This window comes from Peromyscus maniculatus, chromosome 14 (assembly GCF_049852395.1).
Source record: "Peromyscus maniculatus bairdii isolate BWxNUB_F1_BW_parent chromosome 14, HU_Pman_BW_mat_3.1, whole genome shotgun sequence".
NCBI classification, from domain to species: domain Eukaryota; kingdom Metazoa; phylum Chordata; class Mammalia; order Rodentia; family Cricetidae; genus Peromyscus; species Peromyscus maniculatus.
The window spans coordinates 88,766,418-88,789,616 of record NC_134865.1 but is presented as its reverse complement, the minus strand read 5'-3'; the positions used below and the strand labels follow the sequence as shown (position 1 = coordinate 88,789,616).

General features: G+C 47.7%; 1 protein-coding gene across 1 annotated transcript in view; it reads right to left on the bottom strand.

The window, feature by feature from the left end:
* The window catches only part of Ptprn2 (protein tyrosine phosphatase receptor type N2), a 723,788-nt gene that overhangs the window by 367,718 nt on the left and 332,871 nt on the right, over nt 1-23,199 (bottom strand). Inside the window, exon 11 of the mRNA XM_006988296.4 lies at nt 11,250-11,329. Coding sequence (XP_006988358.1) covers nt 11,250-11,329 — 80 coding nt within the window. The remainder of the gene's footprint in view (nt 1-11,249; nt 11,330-23,199) is intronic.

Genomic DNA, 23,199 nt, shown 5'->3' with positions numbered 1-23,199 from the left:
AGCAGGAGTGAAAGGTCCATTTCCTACAGAGTAGTATTGGCATGGAAACTCTCAGAGACAAACCAGATTACTCTGACATTTTCCAGCTGGACTCCATCTGCACATACCCATGCAGAGATCCTTCACCTCAGGGGAACCAACAATGCATACAGGTGCCATGGTGGACATCTCAATCTGTACTATGAAATGTGACCCAAAAAGGCACTGGTCACTGGGACATGGGTGTGTGGCTGTGGGCTCTGCGTAGAAACACTGGAGGGTCCCCAAAGCTGCCAGTGAGAAGTCAAAAAGCTGGCATATTGTCAACATCATTAAATCTTTCAGACGTTACTGAAGGATAGACAGAATTACAGTATAGCAGGAATCTTAGAGAGTCTTATTAATAAAATCAAACCTGAGGCCAATTATTGGGGTGAATGCTGGATCAGAGAATCAGAACAAGCCACAGCTAACCTCACCTGGCCAACTTCTCAGCTGACCTTGTTTCCTCAGACTGGAAGCCTCTGAGTCCTCATATCCGAATGGCTCTCAGCTGAACTGTGCTGCTCAAAACCTAAAAGCTTAACCAGCCAAATGCTTAACCAGGCCAAATGCTTAACCAGCCAAATGCTTCTAGTTTCTGGTCCTCACGCCTTATATACCTTTCTGCTTTCGACCACCACTCCCTGGGATTAAAGGCTTGCTTTCTGGGATTAAAGGTGTGTGTCACCATGCCTGGCCTTGAACTCACAGAGATCCAGAGGGATTTCTACCTCTGGAGTGCTAGGATTAAAGGTGTGAGTGTCATCATTTTCTAGCCTTTGTATCTAGTGGTTGTTCTGTCTCTGACCCCAGATAAGTTTATTAGGGTACACAATAATTTGGGGAACACAATACCACCACATTACACCTTGAGGAGGAGACACTATTTCCCTGCCACCCTAGTATCTCAGCAGCCAGCATTTGTTGAAGGTCTGACATCACAATCAAAGGTAGTGTGTGATAAGGGGTTAGGATGAAAATCCAGTTTCCACATAAATGACACAAATACTTTCCAATAAAGACTCCTTTCAGGGCATCTCATGAGGAATGGGGGTCACAATGCCCCCCACCAATGCCCCACAAACTTTTCTTCCATATCTCAGATCTCATAGTTACATGCATTCCTTAAGTGTCTGTGAGCAAAACATCCAGGGACTGGTGGGTTATCGTTCTAATTTCCATCACTATAATGAAATACTCAAGGCAGAATACTTGATAAAAAAATAGAGGTTTGTTTTGGATCATGGTTCTGGTCCACCACTGGAGGTGATTTTCTTGTAACAGAGCCCAAGGCAGCTTATGACACTGAGTGGCACATGAAAGGCATGCCTTCTTGTCTCCCTCCTTCCCAAATCCAAGAGGATTTGATTCCTGGGGCTCTATCTAATGGCCTTTGTCATTAGTCAGGATTCTCCAGAGTAAGAGAATTTATAGAATGAATAGATTTATAAAGATTTATTAGAATGACTTACAGGCTGTGGTCCAGCTAATCCAACAATGGCTGCCTATGAGCAGAAGATCCAAGAACACAATAGTTTTTCATTCCATGAGGCTGGATGCCTCAGCTTGTCTTCGGTATATGTCAGAATCCTGAAAAAGTAGGCTCTAATACCAGTGAAGAAATGAACTTGCTAAGAGGGAGAGAGCAAGCAGGCAAAGAGAGAGAGCTTCATTCTTCCATGTCCTTATATAGGCTTCCAGCAGAAGGTGTGGTCCAGATCAGAGGTGTATCTTCCCACCTCAAAAGATCTGGATTAAAGGTGAGTCTCCCTACCTCAAAGATTCAGATTAGAAGTGGATCATCCCCCTTCAAATTAAACAAAAATCCCTCCCAGGTGTGCCCAGCAATTTTGAGGTTTTAGTCAATTTCAGATGTAGTCAAGTTGACAACCAAGAACAACCATCATAGCCTTGTCTAATGTAACCACTTTCAATAGACAGCTTCATCCTCTTACTGTTTTGCCACAGGAAGGCCCCTAACCTGCCTCTTCCACACCCCCAGTGGGTTCTGTATTTGCTGAGTTCCATATTTGCTCTGAGAGCTCTATCAGATGTTTTCCATGACTGGCCAGAGAGTTAATATTCTGGGATTCATGGACCCTGCAGCCTGTTAAATCTCTGAGTTCTGCCTCAGCCAGGAGCACAGCCCATGATAAGGCATACACCAAGAGTGCTGAGCTCACTTCCTGAAGCAGCAGCTGCTGAGAGAGATCGGGGGCCATAGTTTGTTGGACAGTACAGTGTGAAGAGATGGGCCAGAGGCCACAAAAGGCCGAGAGAAGGTTAGGGAAACCCTCATAAATGCATATCAGAATTCCTATGGAGTCGGACTGGACTGGGAACTGAAGAAAGCCATGGCAGACAGGGAAGAGCAGGCCTGTGGGGTTTGGAAACCCCAGCAAGGTAGATGCAAGCGTTCTATGGCTGTATCCATGAAGGGGTGGCTGAGTGTCCTCTGGTAAGGGCAGCCACAGCAGAGCCCCTAGGCCAGCTACAGAAGTTCCAAACTTCACTTTATTGCTTCTCATTGTTTCAATATGAAGGAAAAGGCTTGTATGCATGAGGCTAGGGAGACTCCCATGGGCAGGGCTCTACCTCCCCAGTGGGGCCTTATTCTATAGGCCCAAGGACAGAACACATGTACATTTGTCATTAGTTCTCAAACCAGAAGGGAACTAGAAACCTCTGCAAGAGAGACATCACCTTCCAAGTGACAAGGGAACAGTGAACCCCAAAAGTAGGTGGGTAAATGTCCACTGTCAAAGCTAAATGTTAAGGGCATCATCGATTAACCAAAGACAAACAGCTGCCTCATTCTAACCAGAAACACAGCAGACTTCTTGGAACAGGTGGCAGCCTGAGCTAACCACGAGGAGCAGTGGGAGGTATCAAGAGCTGTGAAGCTGGGGACTGCTTGTTCGTTCAAGACTGCTTTGTGTTCTGGGAATGAGCCACGCAATTGCTTTTGCTAAAGATTTAAAACCGAAAACTTGCTTCCTTTGCAAGTGTAATGAGACAAGGTGTTGATAAAGTGCAAACTGTCTTCAGATCTAAGAGGAGTGACTGTACATCCACCTTTAATCAGAGCTAGTGCACAGCACACATTAGAGCTGTCCCTCTCCATGCCCGTGGACAACATGATAATTCTGTGTGCTGACACTGTCTTTGTGCCAGCTTCGCAACACCACACTCGCAAGTTCTAGTGTCAACAGGCTTGGCCCGTGAAGAAAGCCCAGGGAAACACCTCACTTTAGTGTGGGATGCAACTGGCCCACACCCACCAGTGAATGCATACTGCAACTCCCCTAACCCTGTTGGTTCTGTGATCCTCCCCCTCCTGTGGGAGAGGACACTGATGGCTGGTCTCTCTGTGATGATTTGCATTCTGACTCTGGATGTCCTGGGGATTGTCAGGGAAGCAGTTAGGCCTGCAGTGACAACTAAGTCCTTTAGAATTTCAACTGTGCTCTCAAGCCACCTCCTTCCTAAGTCACTCAGTACTGAAGCAGCCTGTGAAGCACACTCTTTAGTCCCCTGTGAAAGAGAAGACACCTGAAAGCTTTAAAGGGCAAATGAGTGGCCAAAAGGTAGAAGGAGGCCTTGAATAAAGGTTCCAAATCCTGTCTCCTCCTTAACTTCACCTCATCCGCCTTAGAGGCTGTGAAGCTGCAGTGAGGACACCAAAGAGAGCTGGGAACAACGAGGCCAGCTTTCCCCAGTTCCTGGTCCATGAGACACATCTAGTTGCCATGGAGATCAGCATCTGCGGAACTCCCTAAAGGAGGCTTCTGACAGGCACTTCTTCCCTCTACTCAGAGACAGCCTGCTAAGCTGAGCTGAGGGAGGCTACCAAAAGGGACTCCAGCTGGGGAGGTCTACAGGAAGGGGACCCAGGCTGGGGGAGGGGCTGCAAGAAGGGGTTAGGATGAGGGAAGCTGCAGAAATGGCTGGGTGGAGGGGGGCTGTGGCAAGGGGGCAGGGAAACTCCAAGCTCTGAAGCAGGGAAGGTCTGCTCTTACTAAGTCCAACAGTCAACCACATGGAGGCCGAGTAGCTCTCAGGCAGGGCTGGAACTCTCCCTCTGCAGCCCTTTCGTCCTATTGGCCCGTTTGCACCTGGAATCTTCACTGTACCAGGGGCTGTGGTCCCATAGCATCATCCACCTACAGTGCCGTCCCCGCCGGTGGGTCCAATAGGCCTATACTGTTTCACGACACTCTCCCATTTCCTGATGAAGACATGTTCTGGGGCCACGCCGAGTTCCAGCCTCTGTATAACTCAGCCATCCATTTAAGAACAAGCCATTACAGTGCTGTATTCCTGTCCCAGGGTGCAGACTCAACACAACGTCTGTTTATGGCAGGATTGTTTGCCTAAACTGCTCTCAGAATATCTCAAAACATCATTACCCTGGTCTCCCATGCTCTGGAGCCCTTGTCCATCTCACCGCCGCCCCCCCCCCCACCGCCACCGCCGCCCCCCCCCCCCCACCGTGTCCTCAGTTCTGATACTTTCCCAAGCCATCTGTGGTGGTCTGAATGAAAATGGCCTCTTAGACTCAGAGGAAGTAGCACTACTAGGGGGTGTGGCCTTGTTGGAGGAAGTGTGTCACCAGGGGCAGGCTTTGAAGTCTCAGAAGCTCAAGGCAGGTCTAATGCTTCACTCTCTCTTCCTGCTGCATGAGGATCCAGATACAGAACTCTTAGGTCTTTCTCCAGCACCATATCTGCCTGCATTCCACCATGCTTCACACCATGATGATAATAGACTGAACCTATGAACTATAAGCCAGTCCCCAGCTAAATGTTTTCCTTTAGACGAGTTTCTGTGGCCATGGTGCCTCTTTACAGCAAAAGAACCCCTAAGACACCATTTTTACCTCCCAACCCCAAGTCTTGCCCTCAGTTGACCTGTTCCAGGATGAGCACTCACACTGCTGAGGGTTAACCTGCTGCATGTGTATTTAGCAAGTCCCCCTCCCCCAGCAATCCTTACCATGAAGGGATAGTGCTAGGCATCAGTGGGCTAAAGCGGAAAGCTAAAGAGTTGGGCCACTGAGAGCTAGAGAACCATGTCTCCAGAGCCAATTGCCTCTTCTAGCCTGAGGTGGCCCCACATTTCCTGGACTGAAACAGCAGAGAGTCAATGACAGTTGGACATGAGACAACCACAGGCACTGGGCCCCGATGGAGAGCATAGGTGAGTCCTTGATGAGTTGTTTGGCGTTGAAGCCAGATTTCAGAGCAAGCTCCCTAGTCTCCCTTCTCTTCATCTGGTTGCCATGGGAACTGGTATCTGTAGAACTCCCAAAAGGAGCTTTTGACAGACATTGCTTCCTCCTGCTCAGAGACAGCCTGCTAAGCTGGCCTGAGGGGCTTCAAGAATGTGACCTGGTGTATGCAGGCTCATACCTTGCCTTCTTCCCCCAGGACTTATCTGAAGACACATTATATATGCAAAGTCACTCTGTCGTGCTCATCCCTGTTTCTGGAACAAGGCGCTCCCATCTAGGTGTGAAGGGTCTTCCATCCCTGAGCCAGGAGAAGGTAGACATACCTCTGTGTGTGAACAGAGAAAGAATGACCCACCAGTGAGGACACAGGTGGGAAACCCTGGGTCTACAAAAGCCAGGTTTGACTTGTTGGATGGGGAGGTGAGGAAGCAGCAGGTGTCTGCTCAGAGTCCCTGTGAAGGTGAAACTCCCTGAAGCTGTTACTGCTGAAGAGGGTCCCTTCCACAGACACAGCCTCTCCAGACGGAGTACCTGCTAGCCAGTGTGCCCGGCCATCGCCAGATACTCTCCAATCAGTCTCTGATCTAGCAGGGGCTTTAGGCAATGAGAGGGGAAGGGAGATGCCAGCAGCTGGTAGAGGGGGAGAGAGATGTTCCAAGAGAGGGAATCAACAGTGTACAAATCCCAATAATGGCCACAGAAGAGCACTGGCTTGCTACCTGTCCATCTTTATCCGAGCCTGACAGTGCTGACACCACAATTCTCCACTGTTTAGAGGTGCACAGCCTGAGTCATTTTGGGCACGGTAGAGCCAGGGCCTGCTGGTCACTGAAAGCTATACTTCTCATCGTCATTGCCCATCTTAGTGGTGGTTTCTACTACTTTGGTGAAACACTGACCAAAAGCAGCTTAGGGAGTGTTTATTTTATCTTGCAGCTTATAGTCCATCATCCAGAAAAGTCAGGGCAGGAACTCAAGACATGCACCTAGAATCAGAAGCTGACTCAGAGGCTATGGAGAAGTGATGCTTACTGGCTTGCTCCTCGTGGCTTGCACAGCCTGCTTTCTTATACCATCCAGGACCACCTGCCCAGGGGTGGCACCATTCACAGTGGTCTGGACCCAAATCATTAAGAAAATGTCCCATAGGCTTGCCCACAGGAGTAGGAACATTTTTTTTAATTGAGCTTCTCTCTTCCCAAATGATTCTAGCTTGTATCAAGTTGATCAAACACTAGCCAGCACTCTGCCTCAGGCAGAGCCTGTTGGACACAACAGGCCAGTGGAGAAACTGTGGTTTTCCATTCTGAGCCCCTGTCTACACGTGTAACTGCACTACACTACTCAGCTCTCTGTGACTCTGCTGAGACACTTGAGATAATCAACAAGAGGAAGAAAGGTCTGTTTCAGCTCACAGTTTCAGAAGAGTTGGTGTGTGGCTGTTTTGTTGACTGCTGTGTGGGCTTGTGGCAGAACAGTACATCACAGTGAGAGCACATGGCAGCAGAGGTTGCTCACCTCAAAGAAGTTGTGGGGAGAAGAGGAGGGGGCCTGAGATTCTAACATCATTTTCAATCATGTTTTTGAGATGACCCGGCTCCCTTCCACTAGGGTCACTTCAGTGAAGTTCCACTGCCTCCCTCTACCAATGCAAGCTGAAGACCAGGACTCAGCACACAGCCTCTGGGGGATAGTCTACATCTCCTCTTGACTCCATCCCTAACAACAACATGGGCAAAATTAAATTCCTGTTCTGCTCAATGTGTTTATCCCCAAGTACTCCTGCCCCAGTAGTGACAGACATCCACTTAGGTACAAACCAGGAAAGGAGTGTTGGGCTTGAACCTGCTCTTGCACCACATGCTGTCATACACCGAGACCCCTAACCTCTGCCCTGAGATCCCCTCCAACCAGCTCCCCACTGTCTTGCTGCCTCTGTCTGCAGTTCCCAATCAGTGTCATTTCCCTTACCCATAGCACTGTCCCAATCCATACGATCATCTGCACTCACAGGACTCTTCTCATCTCTACCTCTGTCCTCTTCCATGTCACCTTCCTTGTTCTACCCCAGCCCTCATCCATATCACTACATCTGCCTTATCTTCCCCTTCGTCCTCTACATCTGGCCCCAGTAGACTTGATGGCCCATCACATCTTGCATCTCCCAATCTGAATAAAAAAGTTCTTTAAAAATGCAATTAAAAAACAAGTCATACCTTGTCACTCTGCTTAAAACCCTTTGGTGGGTACGGTTCAAAATCATTTTATCTTGTCTTTGAATTGTTTCCTCCTGAGACCAGTTGGGAATAGGCAACTCCTGAGTAAAGAGTCAGGAAATGAGCCAGGCACACGCAATGGATGTTACTTACCACAGCCGTGGTGCCTCCTGAGAGAGAAAAACAACTTTGGTAGGAAGAGCCTGACCTCAGGTCATGAAGGAGAGGCAGAATGAGTGCGTCCAGGTGACTAGGGGTAACCTAATGGAAGTTTACTAAGTGGAGTCTCCATAGAGAGGGAGGAAACAGACTCTGGCCTCTACATGAGCAAGAGCCTTTTGTTTTTGAAAAGAGAAACATAAAAGTTGATTACAAACTAAGGATTATGGAAAACTCCCAGTGAAATGAGAGTAAGAAATAATTTTCTTTTTTTGAAAGGAGACGTGGGTGTGAAGTCCCTCCCCTAGCTGAGGAGCTACTGGCAATTGAGAGCTGCAGGGAGAAGGAGAGTCAGTTTTTGTTTAGGGTGTGACCCCTAGTAGGCTGACCTTGCTTCAGGGTAGGCCCCACACCCGAGTATCTAGGGAGCACAAACTGGCTTTGGTGGATTTTGAAAAAGAAGAACATAAAAAGTTGGGTGGGTGAGGAGAAGTGAATCTGAGAGGAACTGGGGGGTGAATTTAGTTAAAACACAGAGCATGAAAAGTCTCAACTAATAAAAAAACTGGAAAAAATGTAATGAGTGTCAAAAAGAAGGAAGGATGGAGGGAAGGAAGGTAGGAAGGGAAGAAGGAAGGACAGACCTTCCTGTGCTTGTCAGAGTGGCTGACAATCTAGTCACAGATTCACAGAGACCACCAGTGCCACCACGCCCACCTAAGCACAGGATGCACATCTTTGTGTAAGACTCGCTACCTTAATAGCCACAAATTCCAATACTCATCCCCCAAGTTTTTATTAGGCAGGACTCCCGCCAGCAAATAAGTGAGTAAGGAGAGTGTGCCACACAAACAGAGTGCAAGACTGTTTCATCCAGAAACAAGGACAAGGTCTTGCCATTTGCAGGAAAATAGACTGGAGATGATTGTGCACAACAAAATAAGTCAGACTGGAAAAGACAAAGGCTTTGTGTTTTCCCTCATTTGTGGAGCCTGTACTTTGGGAAAGGATACAGAAATAGATTGTTAGATCAGAGTAGCATGGGGAAGGGGAAACAGGGTTATGGGGATGAAGAGGACATATTCAGATGTATGAAAATCATAGTGAAGCCCGATATCTTTGTATAATTAATATAACTTAATCAAAGAAGAAAGTAGGAGCTAAAATAAATTAATGAAGTAGAATTCCCAGAAAGGAGTCACCTAGGACCAAAAAGAGATTCTAAACGATAGAGTGATTGCCCTTGCCACTCAGTGTTAACACCATGTGGTATTTGATGGGGACAAATTCAGTATTAAGTGTATACCTAGTCACTAATTTATGTATTACTTTTTACAAAATTAGCAATAAAAAAGTAAGTTGTATTACCAGGGTTACACCTCCTTCACTAATGAAAAAGGACATCTCTGTGTCACTCAGTTCCTCAGAGACCAAATGCAGACCGTGAGTGGGCTTTCAGGCCGCTCATAATAATCCCAGGAATTTCTACAGAGGCTCTGTTGGGCTTAGGGCCGTAGCACCAACGACATTTCAATGTGTGCCTGTCCCAACAAGACATTAGGAAGCTTCTGATGACACTGGCAAGGTTCTGTGTCACCTTCTAAAACTAAAGGGTCCAGGAAATGTCTTTTAAGACAAAATTCTACCCCTTTATCCACACATGGAGCTGGTCCTCAGTAGGCCACCCATTCTCTCCCTGGAACAAGGACTCTTTGAGGGTGGGAGTGTGTGATCACTGTACTTGGTCTGAAACTTGTTTTTTTCTCATACAGCATCAAGTCTCTCCATGGCATTGTTAAAATCATGAAAGGAAAACACATTTTTACATTATGCACGTGTGTTTACAACTCTATGCATGTTCAAACAGTGAGAATCACGTGGCTTGAACACCTACAGTGGTGTAGCAGTTCCTCGGATGCACAGGGCAGGTTGACAGAGTCAGCGTTCTGAAAGCTGTTGATATACAAGCCTTCACTTTCTATGTGATCTTTCCCTCAGTACAAAGTTATCACATGGTATGGATGCATTTGAAGTGGCCAGAAACTAGATCAGAGAAAACTAACCTCATTCCCTTGAGAACCAGTAGGTAGGTTATTGTGTACGAGTATTCTGACATGGATTTTTTTTAAATAAGGAGGCTCTCCATGGTATATTGACCACTCTCCAATCAAAGGACACACATTACAAAGGTATGAGCAGCACAAACTGGACTTGATTATCTTTTTTATTATTCTCATTTTATTAGTTCTTTGAGAATTTCATACAACATAATTTGGTCATATTCACCTCTATCCCATTTGATTCATTTATAGTTCTTTAAAGTTCTAGCCAACTCACTTCCGCGTGTGTCACTTCCTGTCCTGGGATGATCTGTCCATGACAGAGGCGCATCGGTGTGTGCAGCCCGGACTGGCTGGTCTTAAATGTGTTCATTTGTCACTCTTGCAAAACAGATGCTCACAAAGGAAGGGCATGGCCTACAGTCTACATGAGATCAAAGCCATTGAGACTTAGTCCCATTCTTCTCAGGTGACAGACTCTTTAGAACACCTCCACGTTGACGCAGCAGTAATGACACAGTACTCCACTGCACCATGTCCCAGCTCTAAACATCTTAGAATAAGGCAATGAAATGACCCTGCAAAGCTCAGATCTGTCAACTTTTGAAACCTAAGCACAACTTTGCTACCCTCAGATCACTCCACAGAGCATCCAAGGACGTAGAGGTCCCTGTGAGTAAGCCCAGCAGCACTCGAGGCAGAGGAAATGAAGAGCAGGTCCCTTGTGAGTGGAAACAGGGAACTTCCTACTTTCTGCCATCACAGGACAGAGGGGATGCCATAAGGGTAGAGAGGCATACCAGTCTCAAAGTCAATAGGAACACCGGCATCTACAATCACTTACGGCTCGGCAACACAGATGATTCACAAATTTAGCAATGCACAAGGGTAAAGGGGACCAGCCCGCTGCCATGTCTGGGACTGTGCCCTCAGCCTGGCCTCCCAGAAGCAGACAAAGTACAAACATCCTTCAGACAAGTCACTCCAAACACCAGCACCTTATGCTGCTTGCATCCTCCTTACTACCAAGATTCACAGTCCACTGTGCAGGAGTGCTCAGTGGGTCAGAACATATCCCGGAAGATGGACAAACCGTTCCCTCTTCTCTTCTCCAAGTAGTTAGCCATTCATGTTTTTCCATGACACTACTGATCACATCTCTACAGCCACTCCTAGTCTACCAGGGCAGAGGTCCCAGAGATGCCCTGAACCTGTCTAGAAGCCACTGAGTTCTCTCATACATCTAGACCCTAAGGTGTGTCCATGGGGGCAGCAGCGAACCCAGAGTACTCCCGGCTGGCACAGTATGAAGTCTTCTCACACAGAGCTACAGATACCAACTCTCACTTTGTAGAGCGTCACAGCTCAGACACAACAAGGCCTTTTGGCAGGAGCCAGGCCATTGCATTAGAGAAACCAAATGAGGGGCCCAGTTGGGCCCAACCCTACTCATGCCACCTCAGACTTGGCCAGTGAACAATGTAGTTCTAGGCTGCTCTCTGACATGGCCATGTATATATGTGTGTATGCATGTGCACACACATGAGGAGATAGCCTTACCTGTGGCCTTGATGACATCTGCAGTTGTCATGTTTTGGATGTTGGCACTCACTTTGAAGGTCACTGCTGGCCCCAAGACTCTGGAAGAGATCATTTAGAAACAAGGTCATTTCTACATCAACACGAGAAGCTGCCTGTCTGTGAGCCCCTGAACACTGGTGGGTTAGAAGTGCCCAGGCCAGCCTTTGCTTTTCCTGGTGGTATTTCTCTTAGATACTAAGGCTCTGTTTCCATTTATAATAATCCTACTGATGACTTTACTTTTCACCAACACACACACACACACACACACACACACACATACACATGTACCATAACACACACACACCATTGCACTGGGGATGTACGCTTATCCAAAGAAAAGTACTCATACCCGATGATGGCAGACAGGAATTCCTGCAAATATAAAGGAGAAGCTGATATGGAAAAGGACCTCAGTCTTGAGCACCAAGAGTCAAGGGCAGAGTGGGGAGAAGTGTTTTCAAACTTCTTTCTGCAGGAGCCACTTGAAGACCCATCATATCATTAAGAACTACTTAATACAAAAGCCGCTGTCAGGGAGTTGCTAGGCAGAATTATCAAAATGCCTGAAGCTTTATAAAGGCCACACTGAACATGGTTTTGAAGAAATGTGTCTCTTTACAGTTGAAATCATCTGTGGACCCCTTGTGATGTAGGAGCAAGATACTATATTTAGCAAGCACAAGGCTGGGCATGTAAGGTCTGCTCTTGAAGACAGGTGAATCTGTCTCTACAAACAATGACCATAAAATGCTTCATGGAATGCATACCTTAAGTACCTTCTGAAGGCAAACTCCTGGTGGGCTAGCAATAGGAAAAGCAACAACTTGCGGTGGGAGATGGTAGTTGAGGAAATCCTGGTGTGGGAAGCTGCCCTACCACTGAGCTTCCACAGATCTGGTGCAAGCCACCACACCCTCACCAGCCTCACACTCTTCTCAAAGTAAAGGACTAGACATGAGAAGAAACCACCACATGCCTACAGCCCCTGCCCTCAGCATAGACTTGCCCTTGTCTAGAGTCACATCAGCTAGGAGGCTGGGTCTGCATCTTTAAGCCTCACCCTGGACTGAGATATGATCTCTGCTCACAACATCTTCATCTCAGCTGCCGGGATTTCAGACTCAGTAGCCTCCAGTCAGCCCAGAGCTATGGCACACTGGAGGAGGAAGCAGTCTTGCTACAGCAAGGCAGGTAATGACCATTCCAGCAATCCAGCATCACTTTGGGCTCAGTCAGATCTGTGCTGAGTAGTTACCTTCTCTGGGGAGTACTAACCTCCTGGCCTTATATCGTAAACATCCAGAGCTCGAGTTCTGTTAAAATCCTCGGAAACACTGGCATTGTTATTTCCACATTGTCACCTAGTCCAAATCTGTCTCACTGCATGACAAAACTGAGAAATTCGGTGTTGGGCTTTCCTGTCTGAGAATCCAGAGAATTCCCTTGGACATTATTGTGGTGCTGATGTAGGCACAGGGGGTGGCTGGTATCATCCTGCTCAGACCAACAAACTGTCTCCGTCTGTGCCTTGTCCACAGGCTCTCACTTCCTGCTCTTAGATGGAACCCAGTCAGCACCCTTCCTGGCCCCCAAAGACCAAGTGGTTTCATTTAGGTCAGTGCTTGTCCAGGGACATGTTCCTTCCTCACATGCCATGTCCTATCATCTCTCAACAATTCACTGAGTTCTCATCACATCTACCTGAATAAGCACCAATAATGATAAATTCTCTCTTCTAACACCTTTTAGAAAGTACTTCACCCGTAAGCATCTGATATCCAGTGATTAAATGGAGTGTGAGTTACTACAGACCATTGTTAGCTTCCCAGTTCGGTCATCAGCTCTGGGAAGCACCAGGGTGATTCTTATGGGTCTTCATGGTAGAGTTGGGACACTCACGTCTAGAATTTTCCTCATGTTCAGAAAGTCCTTATTCATATGAGAAATGCTCAGCCACAGATGCCACACCCAGAGTTGTTGGGAGATGACACCAGAGTGCACAGCAGTCAGCCCCACAGAACTCCGGTGTTCCTTGGGTAGCTTGGTCCCCTTCCTGAGAGTCTCTCTACAGGGCATTCTCAAACACACTAAGGAAAGCATGCCACCAGCTCTATGATGAAACAGCTTCAGGGTATGCAGTTATCTACCTGTGAATGCCCCCAGAGCCTCCAGATATCCCTCTCAGCTGGAAGATTAGCCTAGCAGCCCCTACTCCTACTGAAGGAATATGCTGTTGTCTGCACCCCCACACCTCTCAAAGCATTCTTGGCTTTGTATCTCCAGAAAGGATTTTTAGGAAGGAAGGAGAGTAGTGGACCCATTTGCTGAGGACCCTGGAGATAAGTAACAGCCATGATCTCCAAATGACAGTTCGCCTGTGTGGTGGCCCTCTCCTCATCATGTCTGGGAAAACCCATGGTAGAGGATTTTCTGAGACCTGAACTCAAACCTGAATGTTCCCTGAACCCCTAGACTGTAACAGGGCTTTCTCGGACCACCAGCCCCCAATTCATGACAGGGAGACTTATTTTTAGTTATGAATATCTGGCCTTATCTTATACTTGTCCCATTAGCTCTTATAACTTAATTTAACCTGTTCCTCTTTATCTATACTTTATCTTGGGTATTTTTTTACCTTTCTTTCATTCTGTATGTCCTAATTTCATGCTTTCCCCATGTCTGACTGGCTGGCAGCTGCCTGGCTGGCTGGCCCTTGGTGCCTCACTCTCTTTCTCCCTCATTCTCTCTTCTCAAGCCGAGATTCCTCCTCCTACTCATTCTCTCTGCCCACCAGCCCAATCAAGCCCTCTACTGCCTAGCTATTGGCCATTCAACTTTTTACTAGACCAATCAAGTGCTTCAGGCAGGCAAGGTAAAACAGCAATGCATCTTTATATAGCTAAACAAATGCAACATAAACAAATGCAACACACTTTCACATAGTTAAAGTAATATTCCACAATGCCAGACCTCATGGACTTCTGTATCCCCAGGACTAGGCACTGGGGTTCCCCAATGTCTCCATGGAACCTGTGCAGAGTATCTATCAATGAGGGACAATGTCACTGAAAATAAGACTTATAGTATCCAAGAATTTCCTAGGAGAAGTCTGCCACTTAAGCAGACAAAAGTGTCACTTGAGTCCTTGGCTGTGACACTGGGTATTTAGGAACAGGTTTCACACATACTATCTGTATGTTTCTTGCTTATGAAAAAGAAGCCCCTGGCCTTGCATGCTCAGGAGAAAGGGAAACAACCAAGGACAGGGACTGCCACATCTCATGCCTTGCTTGGCCTCAGGGGTCCCACCAGCTATTGGTTAGTTATGTACAATGCTTGCAAGGTAGAAAAAGATCAGCCTGAGGAGTGCCTCGTTCCTCTGTTGGGAAGCTATGCCTCTGATGCCTGTAATCCTTGGCTCTACAGAGAACGCAGAGATCTCCATGCTTCTTTGCCAGCATGGCATTTAAGGTTTTTAAGACATGGGACATCCCACCTCCAGTGTGTCACTCAGAAAATCTTCCCTAAGGAGTCTCCTGGGTTGAGTGGGTGTGATCAGATCCCGTGGGACTCTTGGAAGCATTCCAAATGACTTACTGAGAAATAAAAAGGAGAGGCTGAGTGAGGGTGGTGATGGTGGTTAGGTCTTCAGGAGAGGAAAAATGCAGAAACTGAAATAATCAGTGAGTGAGGTCTTTGCATGAGGCTCTTCGAGGCCTGAGAAGGAGTACGCTCTGGTGATGCTGGCAGCAAACTTTGGGACAGGAGCTGTGATGCATCTACCTGCACTAGGACCTCCTGGACCAACCATCCTCTCTGTCACTCACCCTGGCCCACACACTGTAGGAGCTCTGATCAGAAACAAACCAAACTGTTAGAACCTTCTCCAGGAAGTGAGCATTTCTACCAAACCACACTGAAAGTTGGTTCTGTGGCCACATCGTATGGACCCCTGTTGTGTCTTCCTGCACAGCAGTTAGCTGGGTAGCTCTGCCCTTAGAACCTGGTACAGCAAGGGATGTCCTGAGCTGCAAATCAGCTGACTCTGACATTCAAATGTACAGGACAAGCAAGTCCTCAAGCTGACTTACAGGCCATAACCTCTAGGCTTATGGGCTCCTCCTCAGTGATGCTGACTAAAAGACCTCCAGCTGGTTAACATGCAAAGGATGAGAAACTGTGGAGGGCCTTAAACCGGGTATCTATAACATGGCCCCTCCCAAATAGCTCAGGGAACTTTGCAGAAGGTGGAAAGAGTGTAAGACCAGGAGGTTAGCAAACTACTGTAAAACTTTGTCTTTTACATCTGATGGGGATATCACACCCGTGAATTTACAGTGGGTAGGGTTTCCCATACAACACCGACACCAGATGAAGCCAGTCAAAAGTCCGGCATGGGCGGGGGCGGGGTTCACAAAGCCCCATTCCTACCCAAGGAGCTTTGGACAACTGAAGGCTTACCGCTCCATACATGCCAGTCATGCCCAGCATGACAGACTGCACACCCCAGAGAAGTCAAATAAAGACCAGAATTGGGGTATAATTAGGAAGATTCCCTCACAGACAGGGAGAAAGCTCAGCACCAAGTCGGAGGAAATGCCCAGGTGCAGGTAGGAAACAAAGGCGCTCACTTTGTTCTTGGGCTTTCAAGTTTCCCTTCAGATTCAGCGATAATTACTGAGAACACACGGCAGACAATCTCATTATCCCTGGGAGTTGTGTTCTCTGATGTCACTGGACACAGTCAGCACCAGAGAGAGGCTGTCCTCAGGGAAGCAGGCCAGGTTCCTGGGGCTCTGGCCACAGTGTGATGGGTGCACAGAGCTTCATCTGTGTACATTTCTGTTCAAATCCACCTCTTTCAATCTACACTGGTGAGTGGCTAGTATCGAACTCACAGCCTGAGTGGAATATTGAAAACATCCATATGGTGCCAGGCAGCTCAGCGGTGCTTCTGTGTTATGCTCAGGGACATTTTAAACTGACAAATCACCAGATAAAATCACACAAACATGGGAAAGATGTGGCACTAAGCAGACTGTGGATGGGATGGACCCTTGTTCTCAGTATGAATGCCTCCTCCTTCAGCTTCGGCTGAGGGCATGAATGCTGGCAGCCAATGTTTGTTCTGTGTGGCCAGGAATGGCCATGAGCATGACACAGACCTGAAATAAATCCACATATACAGATGCAGAAGCAGCAAGGACTCGCTGTTCCTGCTGTGGGTGCAGAAGCATCTCCACACCCAGTGCTGACCTCTCTGCCTGCTTCACGGTACAACGGCAGAGACCGCCTCGGTGGCCAACTGTGTACCTGCTACTTTCCTGCCCTGTGACTTTGGCACTGAACAATGATGAGCTTATAAAACTGGGATAATATGACATACCTTGAAAGGTATTTGTTTTAGGGTTTTATTGTTGTTTGGTTTCTTTTTTTGTTTGGGCTTTTGTTTGCTTTGTTTTGGTTTTTAAGGCAAAGTCCCACAGTAGGGTTCAGGCAGGCTTTGAATATTTAATCCTCTTGCTTTATCCTTCTGAGGATGAAGCTGAAATGATAGGCATGTACTACCTTGCCTAGTAATAAGCTTTGTGGCAATATATATTATAAAGAGAGATACACAATTATCCTCCCCATACATATATGTATATATTTGTGTATGTGTATGTGGGGGGTGTTTGTGTGTTTGTGTGTGTGTTGGGGGGGGGGTTGGTGTGTGTGTGTGTGTGGTGTGGTGTGTGTGTGTGTGTGTGTGTGGTGTGTGTGTGTATGGTGTGTGTGTATATGGTGGTGTGTGTGTGTGTGTGTGTGTGTGTGTGTGTGGTGTGGTCTGTGTGGGAAAGCATTGTCTGTGTGTAATATTAGTAGGAGGAAAATGAGATTCCTTATGTTGCCTGAGCTGGCCTTAAACTCAGGATCTTGCCTCTGCCTTCAAGCAGATAGGACCACAGGAGCATACTCCCCCATGGGGTGGTCTGGCAGTTTGGCAGGTGGTTTTGTGTGATGGAGTAGACATATTTATCACAAGCTATCTATCTAGACTGGTTCTTTCAACCAACCACTGCTCGTAGTCAGACAGGCCCACCCCTCCATGCCCTGCCACCCACACCAGCTGGTGACCCTATGCATGGTTTCACACAGCCCAAGCATTGCCCTGCCCTGTGCAGAAGCCCACTGTTCTGTCAGGCATGAACTGAGGGGAACATAGCACAGGTCATCTCTGTTCTTCCCTCGCCTGTGACTTTAAGATGTGCACTTTAGGAACCATCTGTAGACACTTGCTATGGGGCAGACCTCAAGAAGGCCACTGCCTGACCTGACAGTGCCCAGTGCATCTCACCACAGGGGACTCTTGATGTGGGGGCACACCTGCCTGTTCTGAGTCATGGTCCCCAAAGGTCCCTCAATGGGCTGGCAACCAAGTTCAACTTGCTGGGAGAGGAAAAACAAAAACAACACAACAAAGAAACAAAAACAAGGGGAGGCTCTTGAAAACTCGGCCTAGGGAAGAAGGGGTCTTTGACATATGTGAGTGGGCATGACACTAGAAAGTACTTACATGGCTGCTTAGGTATCAGCATGTACCCCATCCCTTAGGGATACCCCGAGACGTGCCAGGTATGAAAACCTATATTCCTGAGACTACAGAATCCCTTCATTTAAAACCACTGTTAACCAAACTAAACAAGCCATGGCGCTCTCTGCAGGCAGGATGTGCTTCAGCAGCATTGCAGCCGCCCTTGTCTCTTTTTAGACGTAGTCCAGTGGCCCCTGAGCTCAGTGCGACTCCGTGACTCCACTGGACACTTTGTACATACTTCACACATTCATTCTTTTATGATCACAAACCACACTCACAAAGAACAGAAGGGCTCTGTAGGATTTTAACGATCATACTTTGCACATCTTCCAGAGCATTCTTATCCTATCACCCAAAGCTTGTAAAACAAACCAGTCAACCTTACACTAACATCAGAGTTGGGCAGCACTGCTCCGCTGAAGGCTACTGGACGCCTGTCTCTTGTTGTTAGTGTTAAATAGTCTGTAACATTCTGTGTAATATCAGTAAGTGGTGCATGAGTTTTCTAAGTGACTATGTGTCTGTCCATGGTGCTCCAAGCACCCTGAGTTCAGCCCACACTTAGATTTGCTATCCCATCAAAAATTGAGCAGGCAAGCAAGCTCGTGATGAAAGTTTATTTTTCTTATTTTTAACCATTTCCAAAGCGAAAGCACTGTGAAAGTCTAGCTAACAACAGTTCCACTCAGGCTGCTGGATTTGGATAGTTTCTCCATCTATATCTATATCTATATCTATATCTATATCTATATCTATATCTATATCTATATCTATATCTATATCTATATCTATATCTATATCTATATCTGTATCTATAATATATATCATCATGACTCCTACCCAACATAGGACTGGGGGCCTCAAGGCAAACTTTAGGATCTTCCTCACACACAGCAGTAGCTGTCTTTATAAACACTACACTGTAGTTAGTTTAAAGATAAGCTCAGACACTAGATTCCCTTGACCTTTTATGGATAAGATCACCAAGGTACATCTGGCAACAACAGAGTTTGAAGGTTAATTTTCCTATATTGACATTTTGTAGCTAACATGAATGTAAAGACCATTCTTTTCAGTGAATGAACTTTGTTGAAAGTTGTTTAGAAATTAGTTTATTAACTTTTAGTAGATTGCTGACTGAATTTAGCACATTTTATCTTGACCTGATAGAATTTGTGCTTTGTTTGGTGCCTTGATTTTGTGAGAGGTCCATATGGTATGTGGATGGATGGATGGATGGATGGATGGATGGATGGATGGATGGATGGATGGATGCATGGATGGATGCATGGATGGATGGATGCATGGATGGATGCATGGATGCATGGATGCATGGATGCATGGATGCATGGATGGAAGGGTAGATGTATGGATGGACTAGCAGGTAGGTTGATGAATGGATTTTGCTAATCTGAACTCACCATGGGAAGGGTGGTGGGGCCACTCTTTCTCTGACAGTGATGACTTTGGGATAACCACTGCATCAGCACCACATCCTGAGGCCTCCCATCAGGCCCTGTGAACGATCTTTTGTAATATTTGTAGCCCCAGGACCAACCATGTCACCTGGGGACTCTTCATTGCAGGGACTCTAAGGTGTAGAGCCGATGACAACAGAACAGAAACTACATGGGCTCCTGGAAGGTTCCAGAGCCGATGACAAGGACTCACTTTTACCACTTGGAAGGTTTGAGAAGGGCTGAGCCCCTTCCTCCCTCTGGAGTCATGGCATCATTTCGCATAGGTGAGTTACTTGGTTAGCATAGGGAATATTAATGCCTTTGGCCAAAGCACAGGCTTCCCTCATGAGCGAGGACCGGTACTTTCCCATAATGACTCTCAAATATGCAACAGCTTATCCCTGCTACTGCCTGTTTAGTCTAAAGATAGGACTGTGGTTGTGTGTCACACTGTCCCGATTCCTTGGTGCTACTTGTCTCTGGCTCCAAGATCAACCCTTTGCAATCCGGGTGAGCACTGAGGACGGAACCTGCACTCTGACCCAGTGACATGGCTGAGCACCACGGGCAAGCCGCGCTGTTGTAGGCACAGGTGAGCAGGCTGTAGGCACCCAAGTTATGAATGATACGTATTTACTGAGGTGTTCCTCCAGTTTCTGCATCCTCCTGCTGAAGGCATTGTTCTAGAGATATCCATTTAACCTAGGCAGCAGCCCTGGTGTTCTTTTGCCTTGGGCCACAGAAGCAACCCAAGGCAGCCCTTACTCCTGTCTGTCCAAGACACCTCTGTATTGACACAGTATTGAGACCAATGGACAGGGCTAGGAGCAAATAAAGAAACTCAGGTACAACCTCTAAAAGTCTGCAAACATCACAGATTGCCTCCCACTTAGAGGGTGGCATGACAGAGCACAGGCCAGGGAGTAGAGGTATGAGGTCCATATGGAGTGCTGGTATCTCCCCAGGAAACCCTGATGAAGTGTCAGGTGAGAATGCCCATGGCTGTACTTGGGTCATTGCCCTGAACAAGCACACCAGTGAGAAACAGAACTGCATCTTGAAAGATGAGATCCATAAATCTCAATCACAGCCTTAGGCTTTCAGTGGCCTGCAATGCCTGGGCAGACTCAAGACTCTGTGCAGTCTATCTCAGTCCAAGGCTCTGTGGTACTCATTCAGAGGACTGGCTGCACTCCAAGCTCTCAGCAGCACCTTTCCTCATCCCGTTCTTCCCACCTGAGTAGATGCTGCCGGGAAAGCAGCATTCATCAGCCAGCCCAGGACAGCCATGATTAGTTATAAAATCATAACTGTGGTCGCTGTATGTCTGCTGGCATAATTACATCAGCATGCTAATGCCGTTTTAATGGTCTCTAATGATGTAATAAGAAATAATGGGATTTATTTGACAGCTACATAACCATTAACAAAACATATTAAGCATAACTAGCGCTTCCATAAAAATGCAGATGATGTCGGCAAGTGCCAGCCCACGTGTCCTGTATTTTGTACCTCTGAGAATGAGCTCTTAGATGAAGATGACCAGGCCAGGTCACACTAGCTATGAGCCCACACTCCTGAGACACTCGTGGGGTGTAGTCAGTGTCTAAGTCAGCCCATGGAACACGTGTCCTTCTCTGTTGAGTCACGGGGTTAAGACACTTAGATACAGCTCATACATTCAAAAGAGAAGAGCTGCTAACACTGACGTGCACACAGGCCGCACTGACTCAGTAACAGTGACTGGGTTGCACAGACTCTGCTGGGCAGGTCTGGGGGTTCTGGGGAAGACTTTGGAGCCAGCATTGAGCTTAGAACTGGGGTTAGGACTGAGAAGAGGAGGGAAAGCCAGCCAAGACCATGGGGGCCTGAATCCCAGTGTCCACCTTTGTCAGGAAGGTTGTGTGATGATTCTACTCTAGAATGAAGGTCCACATGTTTTCTGAGCAGGAAGGAAGATTATCCAGGAAAATTCACCAAGAAGGTCAGCCAGGAAAGTTCAGGCCTTCTCCTCAGAGAGGCCGAGCCATCCCTGTGCTGGAACAGGAAGGGCCTCTGGTAAATGAGGTAAGGAAACCTGGAGAGGGATCAGGAGTCAGAGTAGGAGCTTGGGTAGAGGGTTGGCCGGTACTGTATTGGGCCTCCTGTACCAGCATCCCTCTGTCGTAGCCCCTCTCCCCATGCCTGGATCAACAGATGGTGGTCCTCTCTTCAAAAGTTACCAAGTACATTAATTACTGTTTTCATTGCTGTAACAAAATACTTGACAAAAAATGGGTTTGTTTTGGCTTACAGCTTCAGGATACAGTCCACCATGGTGGGGAAGGCAGAGCAGAAGCCCAAGGCAGGTGGATGGATGTTCAATTGTGGTCAGAATGCAGAGTGAAGTGAATGCTAGGACTCTGCTCACTTTGTTTTTCCTGCAACCTTTTTATTCAGTGTGGGCTCCTGGGCCCTGCGATGGTGCCGCCAACACTCAGGGTGTATCTTCCCATCTCTGTTAACCTCTCTGCAGATGTTCTCACAGGCACACCCAGAGGTGTTCCTCCTAGGTGATTCTAAATACAGTCAGATGGACAGTGACTGTGACTCTGCTGGCCTGGACAGCAGGGAAGGATTCAGTTCAGCTCATGAGCACATTCTCAGACTGGGGGGGGGCGGGGGGAACAACAGAAATGAGGGTTGAGAGGTCAGACGCTGAGGGAAGGAGGAAGGCACCGAGCTCCTGGGTGCAGGAAAACTGCCCCTGGATAGCCACATCTGGCTCGCCCCAAAGGCAAACCTCTGACCTGGCCTTAATGGCTCCTAAAGTGGAGCTACAGAGACGTGAAAAGTGCCCTTCCCCTGTCTCTGAACATCTGCCCTGCAGCTCTTAGGGTGGCTCAGGAGGCTTGGCCTGGTGAGGAATGGTGACTCCTCAGGCTAAGATATGCTAGAGCCAGTTGGGGAAGCGAGAGGTGACTAGGAGCTGGCTGGGCAGCACTGTGCATGGGCAGGCTCTCAGGGATTGCTTGTGGAGTGGTCACACAGCCCTCCATCCGTATTTCCCTCTACCATCTGACCCTGATAGTAATATGGTTCCACTCCCAGGCTCCACATCCCACAGGTCAGTGCCTGGGGGGGTGGGGGGGCTGCACGAGGAGCAGGTGTGCAGACTGTAGAACAACTCCACCCGCAGGCTCCTTATACCAGCAGGCAAAGGGGCACGCAAGGGCAGCAGCACAGCATACCCCTTCAAAACTCAAATTCCCTTGACACACAGACGGACTGCCTCCTGCCACCTGCCACTCAACCACTAAGAAGGGTTTTTGTCGAGGAGAATGATGAGTTTCAGTTACCCTGCACACCAGGGTACACTTTGTACCAGAGGAAACTGTATGTGCTGTAGGGGGCAGCAGAGAATCCGTGTGCCCTGGTTTCCTCTTTCCTGACGATCTGCACGAGGTACCTGGGCTACAGTTGCCTCCCACCGAGGTTGGCCCACCCTCCTGTGCTCCAGCGACATCAGCTCTTCTGCCCCAATCTCTCCTGCAATGGAATCACTTTCAACCACAAGGCAACCGAGGTACACACCCTCTCTCTCACCCTCCCTCAGCACAAGTGGCGGTGGCTGAACCTGCTGAGGCCCCCTGGGCTGCAAAATGCCTTTGCCTCACGTCCGTCTGGTTTAGAGCAAGGACTGAGCATGGGGTCTGCATCGCTCTTTGAATCATCTGTCACACAGGCATTAGCACACACCTCACAATAGCCACTGAGTCAGAAACATGTCCAAAGTGTACCTGGGACCAGCAGAACCAGTGGCTGAGGGTATCCTGGGGAACAAGACAGCATGGCCCTCCAGGACAGCCCTCAAATGCCTCAGACACACTAGAGTTGGATCCTCCTTGGT